The sequence below is a fragment of the Natator depressus genome, chromosome 11 (genome assembly GCF_965152275.1).
Source record: "Natator depressus isolate rNatDep1 chromosome 11, rNatDep2.hap1, whole genome shotgun sequence".
Taxonomy (NCBI): Eukaryota; Metazoa; Chordata; order Testudines; family Cheloniidae; genus Natator; species Natator depressus.
In genome coordinates, this window is record NC_134244.1 from 75,310,001 (window position 1) to 75,330,861 (window position 20,861).

At 43.7% G+C, this 20,861-nt stretch overlaps 1 protein-coding gene across 1 annotated transcript in view; it reads left to right on the top strand.

The window, feature by feature from the left end:
* POFUT2 (protein O-fucosyltransferase 2) overlaps positions 1-20,861 on the top strand; it is a 31,589-nt gene continuing 10,728 nt past the window's right edge. Inside the window, exons 1-4 of the mRNA XM_074966925.1 lie at positions 1-152; positions 904-1,154; positions 6,388-6,532; positions 13,919-14,029. Coding sequence (XP_074823026.1) covers positions 1-152; positions 904-1,154; positions 6,388-6,532; positions 13,919-14,029 — 659 coding nt within the window. The remainder of the gene's footprint in view (positions 153-903; positions 1,155-6,387; positions 6,533-13,918; positions 14,030-20,861) is intronic.

Below are 20,861 nucleotides of genomic sequence, written 5' to 3' on the forward strand. Positions count from 1 at the left end.
ATGGCGGCTGGGCGCCCCGGCCGCCTCCTGCTCCTGCTGGGCCTGGCCGCCGCGCTCTGCCTCCCGCGGGCCGCCCAGCCGCCCCCCGCCGCCTTCCGGGCCGGGCACGTCGCCGCCTCGCTCCCCGCCGCCGCCGCCGCCGCCCGCCGCCGGTGAGGGGCGTGTGGGGCCGGGCCGGTGAGGGGCGTGTGGGGCGCGGCCGGGCCGGGAGCCCCGGGGCCTGGCTGGGCCCCGCCGCCGGTGCGGGGAGGACCCGGGAGGCCGGGCCCCGCGTACCCCGGCGCTGCTCCCGCCGGCCGGGCCGGTGCCTCAGCCGCGAAGGCCGCGCCCGCAGGTGCCGGGCTCGGAGGCCGGCGGCGGGTTGGCGGCGCCCGCGTTGCTGCCGCGGGGCTGCGAGAGGCGGCCGGGGCCGGGCCGTGTTCTGTGGCCCGAGCCGGCCGGGGGGCGCCGTGCGCGGTGCCGGGATCCCGTCGGCTGTGGCGGGGGCGACGCGACGTCTGACAACCCCCCGTTTCAGCCGCCCTGTCACCGGCCCGCCTGGGGCCGCAGAGCTGGCTCCCGGCTCTTTGCTGCACTGAGCCTCGCGGCAAATGCCCCCGGGAATATTTTGCTAAGTATTTGGGCGCTTGCCTTGCTCATGACACAGCGTTGTGCTGCCCGGCTCTGATCCAGCTTCGTTAACGGCCCCAGATTCCTCGCTGCCTTACTGAAGCGACCTGGTGACATTTTGACCTTGTTTCAGCGTATTGCAGCCTTCCTACCCTTTCTTTTTGCCCTCCAGTAAGGAGTCATAAGAGAGACATTGGGAGCCTAGTAAAGTGATTCCAAATTAGCGACAGATAAATTCTCTCTGTAAATGCTTGAAGCCTCCCAAAAGTGATTCTAGTTTCTCACTTTCTCCAGGTATCTTTTGTATGATGTAAATCCTCCTGAAGGGTTCAATCTACGCAGAGATGTCTATATTCGTGTTGCCTCTCTTCTAAAGACCTTGCTGAAAAGTGAAGCTTGGGTATTGGTCCTGCCTCCTTGGGGACGTCTTTATCACTGGCAGAGTCCTGACATTCATCAGGTCCGAATCCCTTGGTCTGAGTTCTTTGATCTTCCAAGCCTCAATAAAAACATCCCTGTTATTGAGTATGAGCAGTTTCTTGCAGGTAAAGTACATTTATTCTACCACCTGTGAGGGGTTAATAAATCTTTGATGTGTTTCCTTCACAGGTTTTTCTGTTTATGATAGGCATTAGAACAAGGTGTGTACGGTAGTACTTTTTGTGCTACTGTAAAGAGGAGTTTTGAAGTCTGCTCAATGATTGACCCTGTCCGATGCTTATATTTTACAGTAGGAAAACTTACTTCTAACAAGTTACCATGTGTCATTGCAAAGAAAGATCTCTTTCTGACCCAGCGAGCACTGTTAGTGTGACTGCACTTCTATCAGTTTAGTATCCTCAAGCTAGCCACTATGAAACTAATCTGAGAAATGAGAAGCAAATTTGAATTAAACAAGAGCACCTGTGTTATATAGAGTATAGGGCCAAGGAAGGCCGGAGGAAAGAAAACGGACACTCTCGTTATCACCTCATTCAGAAGCGGTGACTTTCAACAGCCACCGTATGTTCCGAACCTGATTTTTCTCTCTAAAGCGTAACTACAGAGAAGCTCGTATGACCAAAACAGGTCATTGTGTGTGTGTGTGTGTTTTCTGATTTACACTGGGGACCAGAACAATGGCTAGGTAGGTGGTTCGGGTTGAATGGAGCTCAAAGGGGTGCTGTGTGCTCCTGCCCGAGCTATTTGTAAAACATGAAAATATCTTGTGCTTTCATTCACTTTAAGTGAAATTGACTCCATCTGCCTAAATCCCAGGTGATCCTGTTCTGTTTGGAGGGGTTGGTGCAATTCCCTACTCAGGTTCAGTGCGTTAGGCTGCTGTGCAAGCCCTCCATTCCCCAAGGGGGAATTTCACCCTTGAAGTTGAAGGGTCTTGGTCTTTCCAAGTGACATAGAAGAGTTTAGTTTGTTTTGTTTCGAGCACCATTGTTATTAAGGATGGCTTTCTAAGATATACTGGAACAAGCATATTTTCATTTCAGTCCACTAGGTGTGCTTTGGTTGACACAGTGATGGGAAGTGTTAGAGCTTGAGCGTTGATTGTTGTAAGGTCAGAGTGTACCCGATAGATGTAGTTAGGGGTGATGACACCGAGGCAAAAGTGCGATAACTTTATGCTATAATGAAGCTGATTGGACTCTTACTTCATGTAGGCATTAGCTGAATAAAACCTCTCAGGTGGTTTTCTCCACCGTGGCACAAAGTGTACAATAGATCCTCAGTCCCACCTCATAACTTGCCTTTGAATTTTTGTGCTATTTTCTAGACACTAGTGTTGTTTTAATGTGATTTCAGTAAAAGTCACAGTGTTCATGGGTTTTAACTTTTGTGTTTTACCTTCGTTGCTCGCGATTTTTTTTTCTTTTGGTTGCGTCTTTCGAAGTGTCTTTCCCTACTGTTGCTATCTTTATACAGTTGAGAGAAAAAAGGTATGCTCTTTCTTGCTCAAAACAAGTCAACTCCATCCGTGTCATGACACTCATAGGCATTGGGTCTTGTTTTGTGCTCACTCGGCTGCCTTTTCAGTAAAGCTACATAAAGTATAGCAGTAAATCATTGTAAGTAGATATGAAAATGCCCTATTAGATCTAGTCTTTGCCTTTTGCAAGGGCAGAAGACAGTTGTCTGTCCCCTTTTGGATTCTAAATGTCTATATAATTAACAAACCCACCACAAGGGCTGATGAATTGCCTTTTGGCTGAGTTCAGTCTTACTGATGATCTACTCTCCATCAAGTTATGACAGTTTCAAGGAAGATCAAATTTCAGGCCTTAACAAGATTGAGTGTCTTATTAAAATATTTGACTTAATTACTGTAAGTACGTGAAGAGACGTTGATGAACATATATAATTCCAGGTATGAAATAGGATCCTTAAGCTCAGTGCACAAGCCTAACTAGTTCTAAATATTTTTTTAAAATGCTGTAGTAAAAGCAATTACAGACTTACTTTATCACATTGGTTTGAAAAAACAAGACCACTCTTCAATTGTAAAAGTCCAGAAGACATCTGAAAAATTAAACTTTCATTGTTTTACACTCCTAATTAAATCGTAGCCAAATTTCTCTGAAGTTTGTAGTACAAAGTAATAGCCCTTAGGACTTTAAACATGTGAAAATGGCAGGGTTGGCAATTTTCTTATATTTAAAGAGTGATCAGGACTCAGACTCTAGACTCTGGCATGAGAAGACAAGGGTTGTGGGGAGTGGGGTGGAGAAGGAGAGAGAAAAATATTAAAGGTAAAAGCAAAGGGATGGAAGAGGCCAACTCTGAAAATGTTCGTATTTTATAATAAAGCTGTAGGAAAAAGTAAGCCTGTTTACCTGGTCACAGCTGTACTTACTCATCGTACAGTACTAGAGCCCATCCAGTGCCTGTGGAAGCTAAAGGAGAGATTCTTATTGACTTCAAGGAGAGTAGGACAAGGCCCCTTCTGAGAAAACTCCCTGAGCATGGCCAGCCTGCGCTCAGTTCTCACATGCGTGCTCTGAAGACCATCTCTCAGGTGAATGACATGCCAGTCTTCTGAGAGTCCCATTGTGCTTGTTTTTTTAAAAAAATTATGGATGCACAGAAGAGACTTTGGGCCAGTTCATCCCTAGAGTAAATCCATTTTTCTCTGTGGAGTTACAACAAAGATGAATTTGGCCCTCCATAGTCAAGGTTGTATGGAGACTGCCAGTGTAAGCTACCCACACTCCTAAATTTTGATGGGTACGGGCAATTTGTGTGAAAGCTTGTGTGGCTAAAGTAGATTGGGAAGATGACTTTTTGCCTGAGAACTTGGAAACTGTAGGATAAAGTTTCCTTTATTAAGTGGTATTTAGTGCCATCACCTGTGTATTAAAGTCTACAACAGTATCTCAGAATCTTTCAGCCACTTTCTCTCAGCAGAGGAAATATTTAAGTTTAATGTATGAATATAGGTCTATAACTGGGCTGCTGGCCCACACCTTGGGCATGTCTCCTCTTCTTTTAAGAAGAGTGAAAACAAGACAGGAAAAATACAAGGGGGATAAAAGGTAGAGAGCCCTGACCCTTCAAGGTTCAGTCATCCCCTTTCTTGGCGGAAGCTCTCCTTGTTCCAAGGGGTAGCTCCCCATCTCATTGACAGCCTCAAATTCTTACGTCATTTTTTGTCAGGAGGCACAGTTGTTGGTTCCACCGTCCAATTGCTTAAAAGGGTTACCACTGTCAGCTCCTTTCTCCAGGTCTGAAATCCCAGGCAGTCCCTACAGGCATGGCTTACTATCCTCCACTGGTACCTTGTGGTTACAAATTTGACACCACCCAAGCAATGTTCCCTCTAATTTTTTATATCCATGTGCGGAATGAATTTTGTTAAGTGCACCAGTATGGAGGTGATGTGTGGCGGGGGTGGGGCCAAGGGATTTGGAGTGTGGGAGGGGGCTCAGGGCTGGGGCAGAGGGTTGATGTGGGGGAGGGTGAGGGGTTCAAGGTGCGGGGGTGAGGGCTCCAGCTGGGGGTGCGGGCTCTGGGGTGGGGCCGGGGATGAGGGATGTGACACATAGCCAGAAAGGGTTGAGCAGCTTGCAGGCTGATTGACCAAGAGTCAACCATTAGAGAGATGTGAGAACAGTATGTATATGGTAATTAAGGCCATTCCTTGCTCGATAGGTTAGAACTTTGAAATGTATAGCAGATCACCTGAGAATGATGGAAAGCGGGCAATTGCCTTACGTTAATCTGTGTGGGTAATTACCGGCGATGCTTAGGAAATGGATCTACTTCAAAAGTCCCCATAAATTGCCTATTGTTCACTGAATGACTCCAGGCTGTTATGAGAAGGCCTGAAAACTGTATAAAAGATCCTTGGGTCCTGATCCTGTCATCTCAGATCTGCTTAAGCTTCATCGGGGAAGTTTGAGTTCCAAGATTGAGATCCCAGTCCTAAACTGGAACACCCTGAGTATGATATTGGACATTGGACTATAACCTATGGACTAAATTCTAAAAAAACCTCTTTGCAACTACAAAGATCACCATCTCTGCTATGAATCTGAATTTCAAGAACTGTACTCATGTCTGTATGTATACTAATCTTTTAACCAATACTCTCTCTCTTTTTTCTTTTTTAATAAATTGTAGTTTAGTTGTTAATAATTGGCTGTAAGCATGTATTTGGGTAAAATCTGGAATATTCATTACCCTGGGAGGTAATGTGTCCGATCTTTTGGGATTGGTAGAACTTTTTTATATGATGAATAAGATTTTCAGTAATCTGAAAAAAAGAAAAATAAGATTTTCACATTTGACTTGGGTGTCTGAGTGGAGGCCTGAGGCTGGGTTGCTTTAAGAGAACTGTGTTGTTGGCTTCTGGGTAACCAGTGAGGTGGTACAGAAGCTGTTTTGTGCTGGCTTGGTAAATCTAAGAATTGGAATATCCACCAGCTTTGGGGATTGCCTGCCCCATTCTTTGCAGTTCACCCTAATTGAGTGACAGTGACCTCAGTTGGTTCCCCTGGGACTCTGGTCACAAGGGGTTTGGAGTGCAGGCTGCCTCGGGGCTGCAGCGGGGAGAGAGGACTCCCCCCAGCCCTCTCTAGCTGCAGCAGCCCTGGGCCGGGGGGAGAGGCGCCTCTCCCTGCCTATGCGGCCGCACAGCTTAGAGGGAACTTAGCACCCGCCTTACATCTTGAGGGGTTTTGTTTTGTTTTTTCTTTCTCTCATTTTGATGACTTTTCTTTCATTGTGTCTCCTTCACTCTGATGAGGTGAGGCTCTTTTGGGCACCGCACCTTCCTACAGAAGCCAAGTATTTCCTAGAGTTGACATTTTTCCTCTTAGCCAAGTAAAGCCCCGTCATGTACAGTCTCTTCTGAAAAATAAACTCAAACATTCTTAAAAAGCAGTTTTAACAGGAAAACTTAGTTCAAAGGAAATGCATTGAACGACCGAAAAAAGATTCATCAAGATAATGTGTAAAAGGAAAGGGGGACATTCAAAGGTGATACAAGGTGGGGGGGTTTTTTATTTGATAAAATGTTTGGTTTACCCAGCATTCTGAATCGTTGGTTTGGATATATCTAACACACAAAACCCAACACCTAGATGGAGGTGGGTAATGAATAATCCCCAGACTCCTCTAGTTTCTATAGATCACCTTATCATTTTTTTGGTAAGTTGACTATAACTGTATAGAATATGTTGGAAATTATGGCAGCTTCTTATCTAAAACAGGGCAAGCAATGCTGCTGTATACGTAAATCAAGTACTCTTACATGCTGATAGTTACTTCTCTTTGCTTCCTATTCAGAGTCAGGTGGACCCTTTATAGACCAGGTATATGTCCTACAAAGCTATGCAGAAGGATGGAAAGAAGGAACTTGGGAAGAGAAAATAGATGAGAGGCAATGCATTGATCAGCTCATGTACTCAAAAGACAAACATGAATACTACAGGTAATATTTTACAGGATATGTGACTCCTTCATTTTCCCATTTAGTTCAGTCAGTGAGACATTTGCCTTCCTTCCACATGCAGTCTGGTTTGTTTATTGAACTTGCTCATGAGTATTTGGGTGCTTGAGGCTGATTTTGCTACATTTTTAAAGCGCACTGAAGCTGTCGTGTTGGTTAGGGGAAGGGATGGTAGGAGGCAGCATAAAGTAGTACAATAGTGGAAGCAGGATGGAAATTTATATTTCCCACAGGTTTTGTAAGGACACCTAGGAAAATCAATACAGCAGGCTTCTTATTGCTGCCATATTAGTTGATTGTGGTTTTTCTTTCTTCTGCTTTTTGTGGGGAAAACACTTTGAACAGGTGAGGCTGACCCTGGAAAAAGCACTTTGGAAATATATTTTTCTAGCACAGTTCTTGATTGAAAGCAATGCGTTATTGCTCTTGACATCCTCTAGTAGAATCTCAAGGGGTAAGGTCTGTGCTCAGTTGTTTTAATTCTGTTTTCGGGGGGTTTTTTGTACAAGCATTTGCATTCTGCAAAACCAGACATCCGTTCTGAGAACTAAAGAATATGGAAAACTTGAAAAATCACTGAGTGAGCTGCTCTTAAAGTTAGAAATAAGGATTTCTCAAAACAAAAACTAGCCCTTAATCGAGGATTAATACAGACTAACTTTGAAAACGGTTCCAAATAAAATCTTATAGGCAGTGAGATGAACATCTGAATTTCTACACAATCACTATAAAATTTCATTTGCACTTTGAGATTAAACTACTTGGTTCTTTACTAATGGAAGAATAATGGCTTTATAGCAGCCTCTGGCTATTCAGCTATCCTAAATTGTCCCAGGCGTGTTCTGTCACTTATACTAGGAAAGAAGACTGTTCATTTTGTTTGATATGTGGGCTTCCCCATGGTTACCTAGGCCTTTGCTCACTCAATAGTGGTTTGCTTCACGGTGCTCAGCATGGTCCTACACCATCTAACCCATTTGTAAATCCTGATCGTTCAGAAACCATTACCAGCTGCTCCGTTCTCAAGGGGATCAACAATCCTGAAGTAACTACAAACTAAAGGTTTATTTAATATTAAAAAAGAGAGTTATTAAGAGGTTAAAATGAATCATTTACATTACAGTTGATTTCAGAGTTTGTAGACCAGGATAATAGCAGTGATGTTAAATCTGCTAGCTTGCAATAAGTCTCTCTGGATCATCACAAATATTGGGGTCCTCAGTCCATTGTTCAAAGCTCTTCTTTTGCTGGAAATCATGGTCTAGAGATGTGGAGCAGGAAAGAGGCAAGAAGGTGATGTCAGCCTGGGGGATATAACCTTGAGACTATGTGCATGGAAATTTACTGTCTCAAACACGGAGATAGCGAACACATGTTCTACGTGCCCTGCTGAGTCACTGGGCCTCCATTGTCCATATGCTCTCTGAGGCCTCCTCTGCAGCGGCCCATTGGAAGAGCTGATTCTCCTTAAATGGCCCATCACCCATGGCTGTAAATCTGTCTTGTGGCTGTTACCCCGGAACAGAACATGTTTGAGATACAAACACACAGCAACGATTCATAACTTCATATACAATGATAATACACGCATATAAACAGGGTAACAATACTTAGCAGACTATACCATTTCCATTGATACCTTAAAAATCATACTTTGTACAAGATCTATTTCAATTGTAGAACAGTGATAACAACAGTGATATAAATGGTCACCTGTCTTTTTATACAGTGTCACACAAAGGCCTTATAATTGAGTTCAGTGTAACCATGATATCAATGCAGCTCTGAGCTAGTATCTCACCTAGTATTGGGTACCATTATATTTCTAGCACTTCTTTTATCAATTGTTACAAGCATTCTGAGACACCAGTCAGTTTTTAAAGACTTGGAATATATTTTATATCAATGGTATTTCAGTTTTGAACCATGCTAACTGGTCCCACAGGGTATTGTGTCTGCTGGCTATTTGGACTCCAAAAGAGAAGTTACCTTTACTTATGATTAGGGCTTACAAGCGATTAAAAATATTAATTGCAATTAAAAAAATTAATCACGATTAATTGCGCTGTTAAACAATAATAGAATAACATTTAAATAAATATTTTTGGATGTCTACATTTTCAAGTATATTAATTTCCATTAAAACACAGAATACAAAGTGTACAGTGCTCACTTTATATTTATTTATGGTTACAAATATTTGCACTGTAAAAAACAAAAGAAATAGTATTTTTCAATTCTCCTAACACAAGTACTGTAGTGCAGTCTCTTTATCATGAAAGTTGAACTTACAAATGTAGAATTATGTACAGAAAATAACTGCATTCAAAAATAAAACTATTTAAAACTTTAGCGCCTACATGTCCACTCAGTCCTACTTCATCCTATCACTCAGACAAATAAGTTTGGTTACAATTTTGCAGGAGATAATGCTTGCCTGTTTCTTGTTTACAATGTCACCTGAAAGTGAGATCAGGCGTTTGCATGGTACTGTTGTAGCTGGTGTCGCAAGATATTTACGTGCCAGATGCGCTGAAGATTCATATGTCCCTTCAGAAAGAAAAGGAGGACTTGTGGCACCTTAGAGACTAACAAATTTATTTGAGCATAAGCTTTCGTGAGCTACAGCTCACTTCATCTGATGCAAAATAAATTGGTTAGTCTCTAAGGTGCCACTAGTACTCCTTTTCTTTTTGCGGATACAGACTAACACGGCTGCTACTCTGAAATATGTCCCTTCAAGTTTCAACCACCATTCCAGAGGATATGCGTCCATGCTGATGACTTGTTCTGCTCAATAGCGATCCAAGGCAGAGCAGACATGTTCTTTTTTATCATCTGAGTCGGATGCCAAGAGCAGGGGGTTGATTTTATTTTTCGGTGGTTCAGGTTTTGTAATTTCCACATCAGAGTGTTGCTCTTTTAAGACTTTTGAAAGCATGCTCGACACCTCGTCCCTCAGATTTTTAAACCTTGAGTTGAGTGCTGTAGCTATTTTTAGAAGTCTCACATTGGTACCTTCTTTGCATTTTGTCAAATCTGCTGTGAAAGTGTTTTTAAAACGAACGTGCTGGGTCATCATCCGAGACTGCTATAACATGAAATATATGGCAGAACGCAAGTAAAACAGAACAGGAGATGTACAATTCTCTCCCAAGGAGTTCAGTCACAAATTTAATTAACACATTTTTTTTTCATGAGCTTCATCAGCATGGAAGCATGTCCTCTGAAATGGTGGCCGAAGCATGAAGGGGCATACGAATCTTTAGCATATCTGGCACATAAATACCTTGCAATGCTGGCTACAAAAGTGCCATGCGAATGCCTGTTCTCACTTTCCGGTGCCGTAAATAAGAAGCAGGCAGCAGTATCTCCCACAAATGTAAACAAACTTGTTTGTCTTAGCGATTGGCTGAACAAGAAGTAGGATTGAGTGGACTTCTGGGCTCTAAAGTTTTATATTGTTTTGTTTTTGAGTACAGTTATGTAACAAAAAATTTACATTTGTAAGTTGCACCTTCACGACAAAGATTGCACTAAAGTACTTGTATGAGGTGAATTAAAAAATACTTTCTTTTATCATTTTTACAGTGCAAATATTTATAGTCAAAAATAATATAAAATGAACACTGGACACGTATTTTGTGTTGTAATAGAAATCAATGTATTTGAAAGTGTAGAAAAACATAAAATATGTCATTTCAATTGGTATTTTATTGTTTAACAGTGTGATTAATTGTGATTACTTTTTTTGAGTTAATCGCGTGAGTTAACTGCAAATAATTGACAGCTCTACTATGATATAGGCTACTGACATGCACTACCACTATTTGTCATATTTTCAGTATGAGCTATTTATCCCTCTGGATTATATCAAGCATATATTGTGACATCTGTATATGACAAACAGTACTTTCGATTACAAACTCCAAGCAAGAGGGGATCTCTACGTTTCTGTCAAATTCTGTAAAAAGTTCTAGTTTTGCAATTCCTGGATTGTTTTCCTGTCCTATAGTCCAGATATCATTAATTGAGGATCTGTTTTTATTGTTAAACCTGATTTCTACTTATAACAAGTAAAATCCTGGAGGGTTCTCATTGTCCTGAAGCATCACTATGACACCACTTGTCATCAGCCTAGATGCTCCTGGAGAAGTTTAAGATTCAGGAGTTAAGAGAGAACACTGTATTCCCTTTGGGAGTCTAGTCACTAGGAAAGGTAGCTGTGCACTTACTAATAAAGGAGCTTACAGATAAAAGGCGATCTAGGTTGTCAGGAGGAAAGCCTCTCCATTTCCCCAGAAAACACAGGAAGTCTACTAGGACAGATCTGAAATCAAGCCCTTTACTGCACACTCGTTTTCTTGTGTATACTGTGCTTGTTATGTGAGTAGCGGGTATCCAGCCCTGCGGCCTAGAGATGAGCATCTGAGTCTGTTTTCCTTTGGTTCTGTGTGATATATAATAATCTGCAAGTGTCTCTTTCAGTGGCAGCAGAGGTGCCTCTGGTGGCTTGTGTGGGGGTGCTAGGGCTGTGACCTGAACTGGGTGCTTCCCCAACTCCTTGTTACAAAACTAGATTGAAACCTGAAATTAAATTAATTATGGAAACTTCCACCTGTTAGCTCTCTTACCTTGGTGGCTTTTTGAGATGCTGAGTCACTGGTCATTAGGAAGAGCTCCGCTCTGTACTGCCTGTCAGCCGACTCGCAAACAAAAGGCCTTGTGCTGGTCATTGAGCATCCTCTGCCGCTGCCATAGTCACAGAAGAACCGCTGCACGTGACTATTGTTTAGAAATCCGTCTAGACTGTTAGCAGAGGAACGGGATGGAATGCAAGTGAGTTCAGTCCAAAGCAGAATGTGAAGAGTTACAAAGTGATCTCACAGGCAGATGAAATTCAGTGCTGATAAATGCAAAGCAATACACATTGGAAAATATAATCCCAACTCTACATACAAAATGATGGTGCCTAAATTAGCTGTTACCACTCAAGAAAGAGATCTTCCATATTTGAAGAGAAGGTTAAAGGACTAGAGACCCAAGTATCAACCCTGCATTGCATCAGAGAAAATGAAGATTTTTCTGGATAGAAGTCAGTGCTTGGCACTGCAGGTACAGCATGCTGAAGAATCCAAGAGCAGTGCAGAACGGGGAAGAAAATAGGCAGTATGTGACCTCTAGAAGAAGAAAGGGGAGAACCCATGTACCCCCAATGCAGATTGAGGTAAGAAACTGTTTTCAGGCTCTCTGCACAGGTACTATGTTGGAGAATGGTTTGGAAGAGTCATCTGAGGGAAAGGATCTGAGGGAGACCCTATCGACCGGAAGGTATGGGGTGCATTGTCCTAAGGATGGGGGTTCCACGACCACTACTCCCAAGAGGAGGAGACGGTTGGTGGTGGTCAGGGACACACTCCTAGGGGGGACAGAATCATCCATCTTCCGTCCAGACCGGGAAACTCGAAAAGTGTGCTACTTGCCTGGAGCTAGAATTCAGGATGTGACGGAGTGTCTGCTGAGACTGATCAAGCCCCCGCAACACTACCCCTTCCTACTTCTCCAAATGGGCACCAATGATACTGCCAAGAATGACCTTGAGCAGGTCACCACACAATACCTGGCTCTGGGAAGAAGGATAAAGGAGTTTGAGGCGCAAGTCATGTTCTTGTCCATCCTCTCTGTTGAAGGAAAAGGCCGAGGTAGGGACCATCGAATTGTGGAGGTAAATGCATGGTTGGGCATGTGGTATCAGAGAGAGTGCTTCGACCATGGGATGTTGTTCCAGGAGGAAGGATTGCTAGAAAGAGATGGAATCCACCTAACAAAGAGAGGGAAGAGCATCTTCACAGGCAGGCTTGCTAACCTAGTGAGGAGGGCTTTAAACTAGGTTCGCCGGGGTATGGTGACCTAAGCCCGGAGGTAAGTGGGGAAGTGGGAACACCCTGACATCTGCTGGGAGAGCAATACAGCAGTGCACAGACAATCCAGGAAGTTTTTGGAGAGTGTTGAGGACAACTTCCTGGTGCAAGTGCTGGAGGAACCAACTAGGAACCATGCTCCTCTTGACCTGCTGCTCACAAACAGGGAAGAATTGGTAAGGGAAGTAAAAGCGGGTGGCAACCTGGGCAGCAGTGACCATGAGATGGTCAAGTTCAGGATCCTGACAGAAGGAAGGAAGGAGAGCAGCAGAATACGGACCCTGGACTTCAGAAAAGCAGAACTGATGGGCAGGATCTCCTAGGAGGCTAATATGAAGGGGAAAGGAGTCCAGGAGAACTGGCTGTATTTTAAAGAAGTCTTATTGCGGGTGCAGGAACAAACCATCCCGAGGTGCAGAAAGAATAGCAAATATGGCAGGCGACCAAGCTTGGCTTAACAGAGAAATCTTCGCGGGTTGTGGGGACTATAGCCACCCCAACATTTGCTTCAGTCCCCCTGTAGCAGCCGCCACTTTCTGGCTGCCCACCTCTGAAGGCAGAGCGCAGAGAGCAGCAGCTGCTGGCTGGGCTTCCAGCTCTGAAGGTGGCAGTTCCAGCCACAGTATAGGAGTAAGGCCAGGCAGGGGGCCGGGGGGCCTGAGAACAGTGCCTGGCCTGTGTCTCTGCCTGCACACGAGAACCAGGATGAAGTTAATAGGCAGCAGGTTTAAAACAAACAAAATGAATTACTTCTTCACACAACGCACAGTCAACCCGTGGAATGTGTCGCCAGAGGATGTTGTGAAGGGCAAAACTATAACTGGGTTCAAAAAAGAGTTAGATAAGTTCATGGAGAATAGGTCCATCATTGGCTATTAGCCAAAATGGTCAGGGATGCAACCCCATGCTCTGCGTGCCTGTAAGCCTCTGACTGGCGGATGCTGGGACTGAACAACAGGGAATGGATCACTATAATTTCCGTGGTCTGTTCATTCCCTTTGAAGCATCTGACATTGGCTACTGATGGAAGAGATGGACCACTTGTCTGACCCAGTATGGCTGTTCTTAGGTTCTAATGACTTTGAGATGCTTTTGTTTAGTTGGCTGGAGAAATTACCAGCTTACTTTCATATAAAACCTGGTAACTTTAGCTCTACAAATAGTTACTTTTGATCAGGGAAAAAGTTGTTCCATTTTTTCACTTGATTTTTTTTAACCCCAATAATAACAAAATATACTCTGAAAATCAAGAGAGCTAAATCCATCGTGATTGCATACAGTGATATCATAAAGATATTTTCTTTTTTTAGGGAATATATGTACATTTTTGTTGAGACCAAGGACTATTTTTTCTCTAGGATGTGCTGCTAACTAATCTTACTATGCACAGCAAATTCATCTTAAGATGGTGATCTATTAATTGGAGACTTTTTTTACTATCTTACAGGGGATGGTTCTGGGGTTATGAGGAAACACGGGGCCTAAATGTCTCTTGTCTGTCTGTCCAAGGATCAGCCTCTATCATAGCTCCTGTTCTTTTGAAAAACACTTCAGCACGGTGAGTTGCCTCTGTTGTTTTTTGTGTGTGTTCGAAAACCTGTCTTCACAGCTAGGAGAAAGGTGGTAATGTTACACCATGTTACACCATGATGGTATCTCCTCACTGGAGAAGTATAGTTCATTAGAAGTGTTATAAAATGTCTGGCATCAGACAGGAGGATGAGATAGACGAGGCTTTCTTCAGACAACTAACAGAAGTTTCCAGATCACAGGCCCTGGTTCTCATGGAGGACTTCAATCACCCTGACATCTGCTGGGAGAGCAATACAGCAGTGCACAGACAATCCAGGAAGTTTTTTGATATTCTTGGGGACAACTTTCTGGTGCAAGTGCTGGAGGAACGAACTAAGGGCCAGGCTCCTCTTGACTTGCTGCTCACAAACAGGGAAGAATTGGTAGGGGAAATAGAAGTGGGTGGCAACCTGGGCAGCTGTGACCATGAGATGGTCGAGTTCAGGATCCTGACAAAAGGAAGAAAGGAGAGCAGCAGAATACGGACCCTGGACTACAGAAAAGCAGACTTTGACTCCCTCAGGGAAATGATGGGCAGGATCCCCTGGGAGGCTAATATGAGGGGGAAAGGAGTGCAGGAGAGCTGACTGTATTTTAAAGAAACCTTATTGAGGGTGCAGGAACAAACCATCCCGATGTGCAGAAAAATCTTCACAGATTTTCTTCACAGAGAAATCTTCAGGAAGTGTAAACACAAAAAGGAAGCTTACAAGAAGTGGAAACTCGGACAGATGACGAGGGAGGAGTATAAAAATATTGCTTGAGCATGCTGGGGTGTAACCAGGAAGGCCAAAGCACACTTGGAGTTGCAGCTAGCAAGGGATGTGAAGGGTAACAAGAAGGGTTTCTACAGGTATGTTGGCAACAAGAAAAAGCTCAGGGAAAGTGTGGGACCCTTTTGAATGGGGGAGGCAACCTAGTGACAGATGATGTGGAAAAAGCTGAAGTACTCAATGCTTTTTTTGCCCCGGTCTTCACAGACAAGGTCAGCTCCTAGACTGCTGCACTGGGCAGTACAATATGGGGAGTAGGTGAGCATCCCTCAGTGGTGAAAGAACAGGTTAACGACTATTTACAAAAGCTGGACATAAACAGGTCCATGGGGCCGGATGCAATGCATCCAAGGGTGCTGAAGTCGTTGGCTGATGTGATTGGCTGATTGGAGATCGGGGGAGGTCCCGGATGATTGGAAAAAGGCAAATATAGTGCCCATCTTTAAAAAGGAAAGAAGGAGAATATGGGGAACTGCAGATTGGCTCGCCTCACCTCAGTCCCTGGAAAAATCATGGAGGAGGTCCCCAAGAAATCCATCTTGAAGCACTTGGAGGAGAGGAAGGTGATCAGGAACAGTCAGCATGGATTCACCAAAGGCAAGTCATGCCTGATCAGCCTGATTGCCTTCTATGATGAGGCCTTCTATGATGAGCCTTCTATAACTGGCTCTGTGGATATGGGGAAAGCAGTGGATGTGATATATCTTGACTTTAGCAAAGCTTTTGATACAGTCTTCCACAGTATTCTTGCCAGCAAGTTAAAGGAGTGTGGATTGGATGAATGGACTATAAGGTGGATAGAAAGCTCGCTAGATCGTCAGGCTCAATGGGTAGTAATCAACGGCTTGATGTCTTGTTGGCAGCCAGTATTAAGCAGAGTGCCCCAGGGATCAGTCCTGGGGACGTTTTTGTTCAATATCTTCATTAATGATCTGGAGGATGGGATGGATTGCACCCTCAGCAAGTTTGCAGATGACACTAAGCTGGGGGGAAAGGTAGATACACTAGAGGGTAGGGATAGGGTCCAGAGTGACCTAGACAAATTGGAGGATTGGGCTAAAAGAAATCTGAGGAGGTTCAATAAGGATAAGTGCAGAGTCCTGCACTTAGGACAGAAGAATTCCATACACTGCTACAGGCTGGGGACCGACTGGCTAAGCGGCAGTTCTGCAGAAAAGGACCTGGGGATTACAGTGGATGAGAAGCTGGATATGAGTCAACAGTGTGCCCTTGTTGCCAAGAAGCCTAACGGCATATTGGGCTGCATTAGTAGGAGCATTGCCCGCAGATCGAGGGAAGTGATAATTCCCCTCTCTTCGGCACTGTTGAGGCCACATCTGGAGTATTGCGTCCAGTTTTGGGCCTCCCACTACAGAAAGGATGTGGGCAAATCGGAGAGAGTCCAGCGGAGGGCAACAAAAATGATAAGGGGGCTGGGGCACATGACTTATGAGGAGATGCGGAGGGAACTGGGCTTATTTAGTCTGCAACAGAGAAGAGTGAGGGGGGATTTGATAGCAGCCTTCAACTACTTGAAGGGGGCTTCCAAAGAGGATGGAGGTAGGCTGTTCTCAGTGGTGGCAGATGACCGAAGAAGGAGCAATGGTCTCAAGTTGCAGTGGTGAGGAGGTCTAGGTTGGATATTAGGAAACACTATTTCACTAGGAGGATGGTGAAGCACTGGAATGGGTTACCTAGGGACGTGGTGGAATCTCCATCCTTCGAGGTTTTTAAGGCCTGGCTTGACAAAGCCGTGGCTGGGATGGTTTAGTGGGGTTGAACTAGATGACTGCCTGAGGTCTCTTCCAACCCTAATATTCTATGTTTCTGTGATCAGAGCTCCAAATTGTAGCTGACTTGAAGACTAAAAATGTACATATTTTTTTCCATAGTGTTGGTTGTTGCTGTTTGTTTGAGCATCATTACCATATTTGGCATTGTACTGAACAAGGAGATAAATACGCCGCCCACAGACAATTTACAATCTGAAATACACACTTACTACACGTGATATTATTGCCTCATTTCTCAGCCCCGTTCACTGCACTCACCTTGATTGTAGCATTTAAGAGCAATTATGATTTGGGAACATCCTCTGAGGCACTTGTGCAAAGCAGCAGTCCTGAGCTCCTTCCTTCTCTCCTTGTTGAGGTATATATGCCTTGTTTCCATCTTGTCCTCAGCTGCCTTTGCAGTAGCTGTTTGATCCACTGTCAGGAGTGAACTAACATAGCAGGCTTGAGAGGCAGAGATGCAATATCTCAGATTTGGTGTGTTTCCTCCCCCTCCCCCGTTAGAGATGGGGCTGGGCAGACCAAGAAATTCATGTCCATTTCTTTCCTAGCCATAGATGATGTCCTCCCAGCAGTAGCCTGGATGGGAGGACAGCTGAGGTTAGCGGCACTGTAGACTGATGTCCTTCTGTAGAAGGAGAGCAGGAGGAAGCTCAGGGCCGGTTTCTTTCCATTTGGTTGCCCTGAGCTCCCAGGACCAATGCTTAACCTGCCCTCACTGAGTGCCTCTTTCCCCAACAGATTCTACTGCCCCTCCCTTCATCTTCCATCTCTTTTGTGGGAGCTGGATGTCTCATCCCTCTGACCATGTGCTATGAGGTGCCATGAGTCAAGAGGGCAAATATTACTTGGACATTGCGGACTCAACAATTGTCAGTATGTTGCCGATTTCACAAGTCAGGTGAAAACTGTCTCCGCTCCTAACAAGCTGACAAAACATAGGCATGGGGTTCCTGATGCTAAGTATTCAGTTATATTGAATAATGGCAATAGTGTATCTACCTTTTATTTATAGGCCTTTCTGGAGCCACCATCATCCAGTATTTGAGTACTTAGTAAATAATGAATTTATCCCTGTAGCAACCCTGGGAGTTAAGAAATGTAACTATCGCCATTTTTACTGACCAACAGTTGAGCAGTGAGTGAGATCAACATTTTCACAAATGAATGCTAATTTTCAGATGCCCGACTTGAGTTGCTTTGGGCCTGATTTTCAGAGGTGTAGCACACCTGCTGTTCCTGTCCATATCAGTTGGAACTGCAGAGGTGTCCAGCACCTTTGGAAAGCAGGTTCAAAGTTAGCACCAAGAATCACTGGCCACTTTTGGAAAATGTCACTGCATGAGTTGCCCAAGAGGATCTGTGGCAGAGCTGGGAATGGAGCCCAGGACTTCCAGGCACTTCCTGGATCAACATGCACAATAAGGTTACTAATAACCTTTAAATATAACCGGGCAATATTAGAATGTAAATGATCCTGCATAGAGAGATCTCTGATTGGCTTTGCTGTTGAAGTAACAATAGTTGTAGAATTTGTACAGTGAGATTAATACACACAGGACGAGTTTACTTCACTATCATAGTTAAACACATGCAGTTCATAAAAGGACACACTAATGTAATGATAAATATAGTAAGGCTCAAGGCCTTTCTCATGGTTCATCTTCACATTATCCTTCTGTGCGTAGATAAATACGTACAGTTCCCCCAGACTGTGATGGGAGTTGCATAGAAGTATTAAAGGACAGAACTGGTTCTACGTGTATTAATGTTGGCTTTAACAGCATAATTAGCCATCCAAAATACTCCCTAAGTGCTGTGTGAATCAGTAGTACAAGCAGAGCTTTAACTCTTGTGTTTTCTCTCTTGAGGGTGTTTACAATTTTAACCTCAATATTATATTAACACATTTCACTTTTTTCTTTGAAAATGGTAAGACTAAAACTAAACTCTTCACTGGTTTTACTATGAGAATCTTCGGTTCTGTATTTGAAATCTTATGCACCTGTGGTTTCACAACAAAGTAACATCACAAAACCATACCTATGTAACTAATGAATGTTGATATGATGCATGTTGTTATGTAGTGTTATAAATAATAACTTGAAATTGTCACCTATGTGTCTAACATCTTTTTAGTTTTATACAACTTTGTTTCAAACTAGCTGGGAGACTAATCCTAAGTGAGGACTAGTCAGCCACAAAATTTAAACTTGCAAAAGTCAGCTGCCATGTAAAGTTCAAAAGTCTTACATTTGTTTATAGCAGAAAATAGGGGGAGGTTGTGGTTGGTTTGGTTTTGTTGCTCTTTCATAACTCATGCATTTTTTTGTTCCAGTTTATTTTAAATCACCTTTGGGCTTATACAAAACATGGTCAATTTAAGCTAAAACAGAACCTTACCATAAGTTTATGAACAGGTTAAAATATATATAATTGTGGCCCCGTGTGTTTCTTGATTCTGCAGTCATGGATTTTGTCACAGACACTACCACTTTGCCACAGAATTGTATCCCAGAATCTCAACTTTTGTTTAAAAACTGAAATTTAAATATCTGCCTCTTATGGTTCAGGAGATACACTTTCAAATGTAAGCCAAGCATAAATGGTGCTGTGTTATCTTCCCGAGTTTGTAGAAGTCCTAAAACAAAGACTGTCAGGGATATGAACAGCTCAGCTGGATTTTAACTTTGATACCTAATGGCTCAAATTTAAATGTTAAGATAAACTATTTACCTGCTTATCATTTTAGTAGAAAAAAAATCCCACTCAGTGGAAAAACTTCTGTGGGAGTTGGATCAGACTTAGTGTGCTCATTGCACAGACCTAAACTACTTCCTATATATTTCTGGCTGCCCCAAAATCTAATCTTGATTTTAAAATTATCAGTGATGGAGAATCCCCACACCGCTCAATAAGTTGTTCCAGTGGTTAATTGTTCCCACTGTTAAATATTTACACCTTATTTCCAGTTTAAATTTGTCCCGTTATTTAGTGGTAGTTTACTCAGTGTCCCTTTAAAATGTACGAGAGTGGCCAGATCCTCTCTGCATTGGAGATGTTCTCTAGTTTGCTTCCTGAGGGCTGGTTCTGTCACACATGGGGCTCACAAATGTTTTCAGAGTATGGACTGTACCTTAACAGAGAGCTGTGTCGTGGCTCACTCCCTACTGTGTCCACAGATGTAGACCCCTTATCCTCCCACAGAGGTGCAGAATTAGCACTTGTAGTGGCTGCCAAAGGGCTAAGAGGGGACCACACATGGTACTCCTGACAGAATTCTGCACCCCTGTGGGGACGCAGAATTCATATGGCCCACATATTTCTGTGCCCTCCACACAGAAAAATGCAAAAGAAATCTGTGGGGAGACATGCGCCTCTTCCCAGGCAACCTATCTGTTCCAGCGTTCCTGGAGCAGCCTCAGAGATGCAAAGCACTGCAGTTGGAGAGGGAGCTTGGCGTATGTGCCTGCGGGGGAGATGTTGATCACCGTCAGAGGGCGGGGCTGGGCGTGCATGCCTGCCAGCCAACGAGAGAGAGAGAGACTGTCCCTCTTGCTTTCTACTGCGGCTCGCCGGGGATGTGGAGGGGAAGGTCTTTTTATTATGCAGGAGGAAGGCTCTGTCAGGGGGGCAGAAATGTAGCAGCCTGCCTGTTTGTTAATTGATCACATTCTCTGAGGCAGAAATGTAGTAGTCTGCCTACTTAGTAACATTGGTAATGTTCCTATTGTTAGTTAACTGTTGCCATACTCCGTCAATTCCCCCAGGAGCATAAAACCTGTACAAGTTTTAAGGCCCCTACGTTGCCAGAGTGAGGGAATCAGCTGGGAAGATCTATGCACTGTCTCCCTTTTTTCCTGTGCCAAAGTGGCACAATGGGGTTAGTTTACAGCTCAGGATTTATTTTACTTACCCATTAAAAAAGAAAAAAGACTTTGACGGCAAATAAAACATTGACCAAGCAGTCAATAAAATGTCGGGACAGTCAGAAGCAAGCACTTCCCAAAGTACCCAGCCAGGTCCAGGACAATATGACTTTCATGTGTGAAAGTCTGAGCAATTTAAAATGACATTCTACTCTCCCGCCCCTGGTTTGGTGTTCTGTAATGTAATTTAAATGAAAATCCAGGATTATAACTGGAATGCAGGGTATTAGCTACCAAGTATTTGTAACTTAATGTTCATGTATTTAGTAAATGCTGAATAGTTATTGTGGGTTTTTTTCTGTACTCTAATTTAAATAAATTAC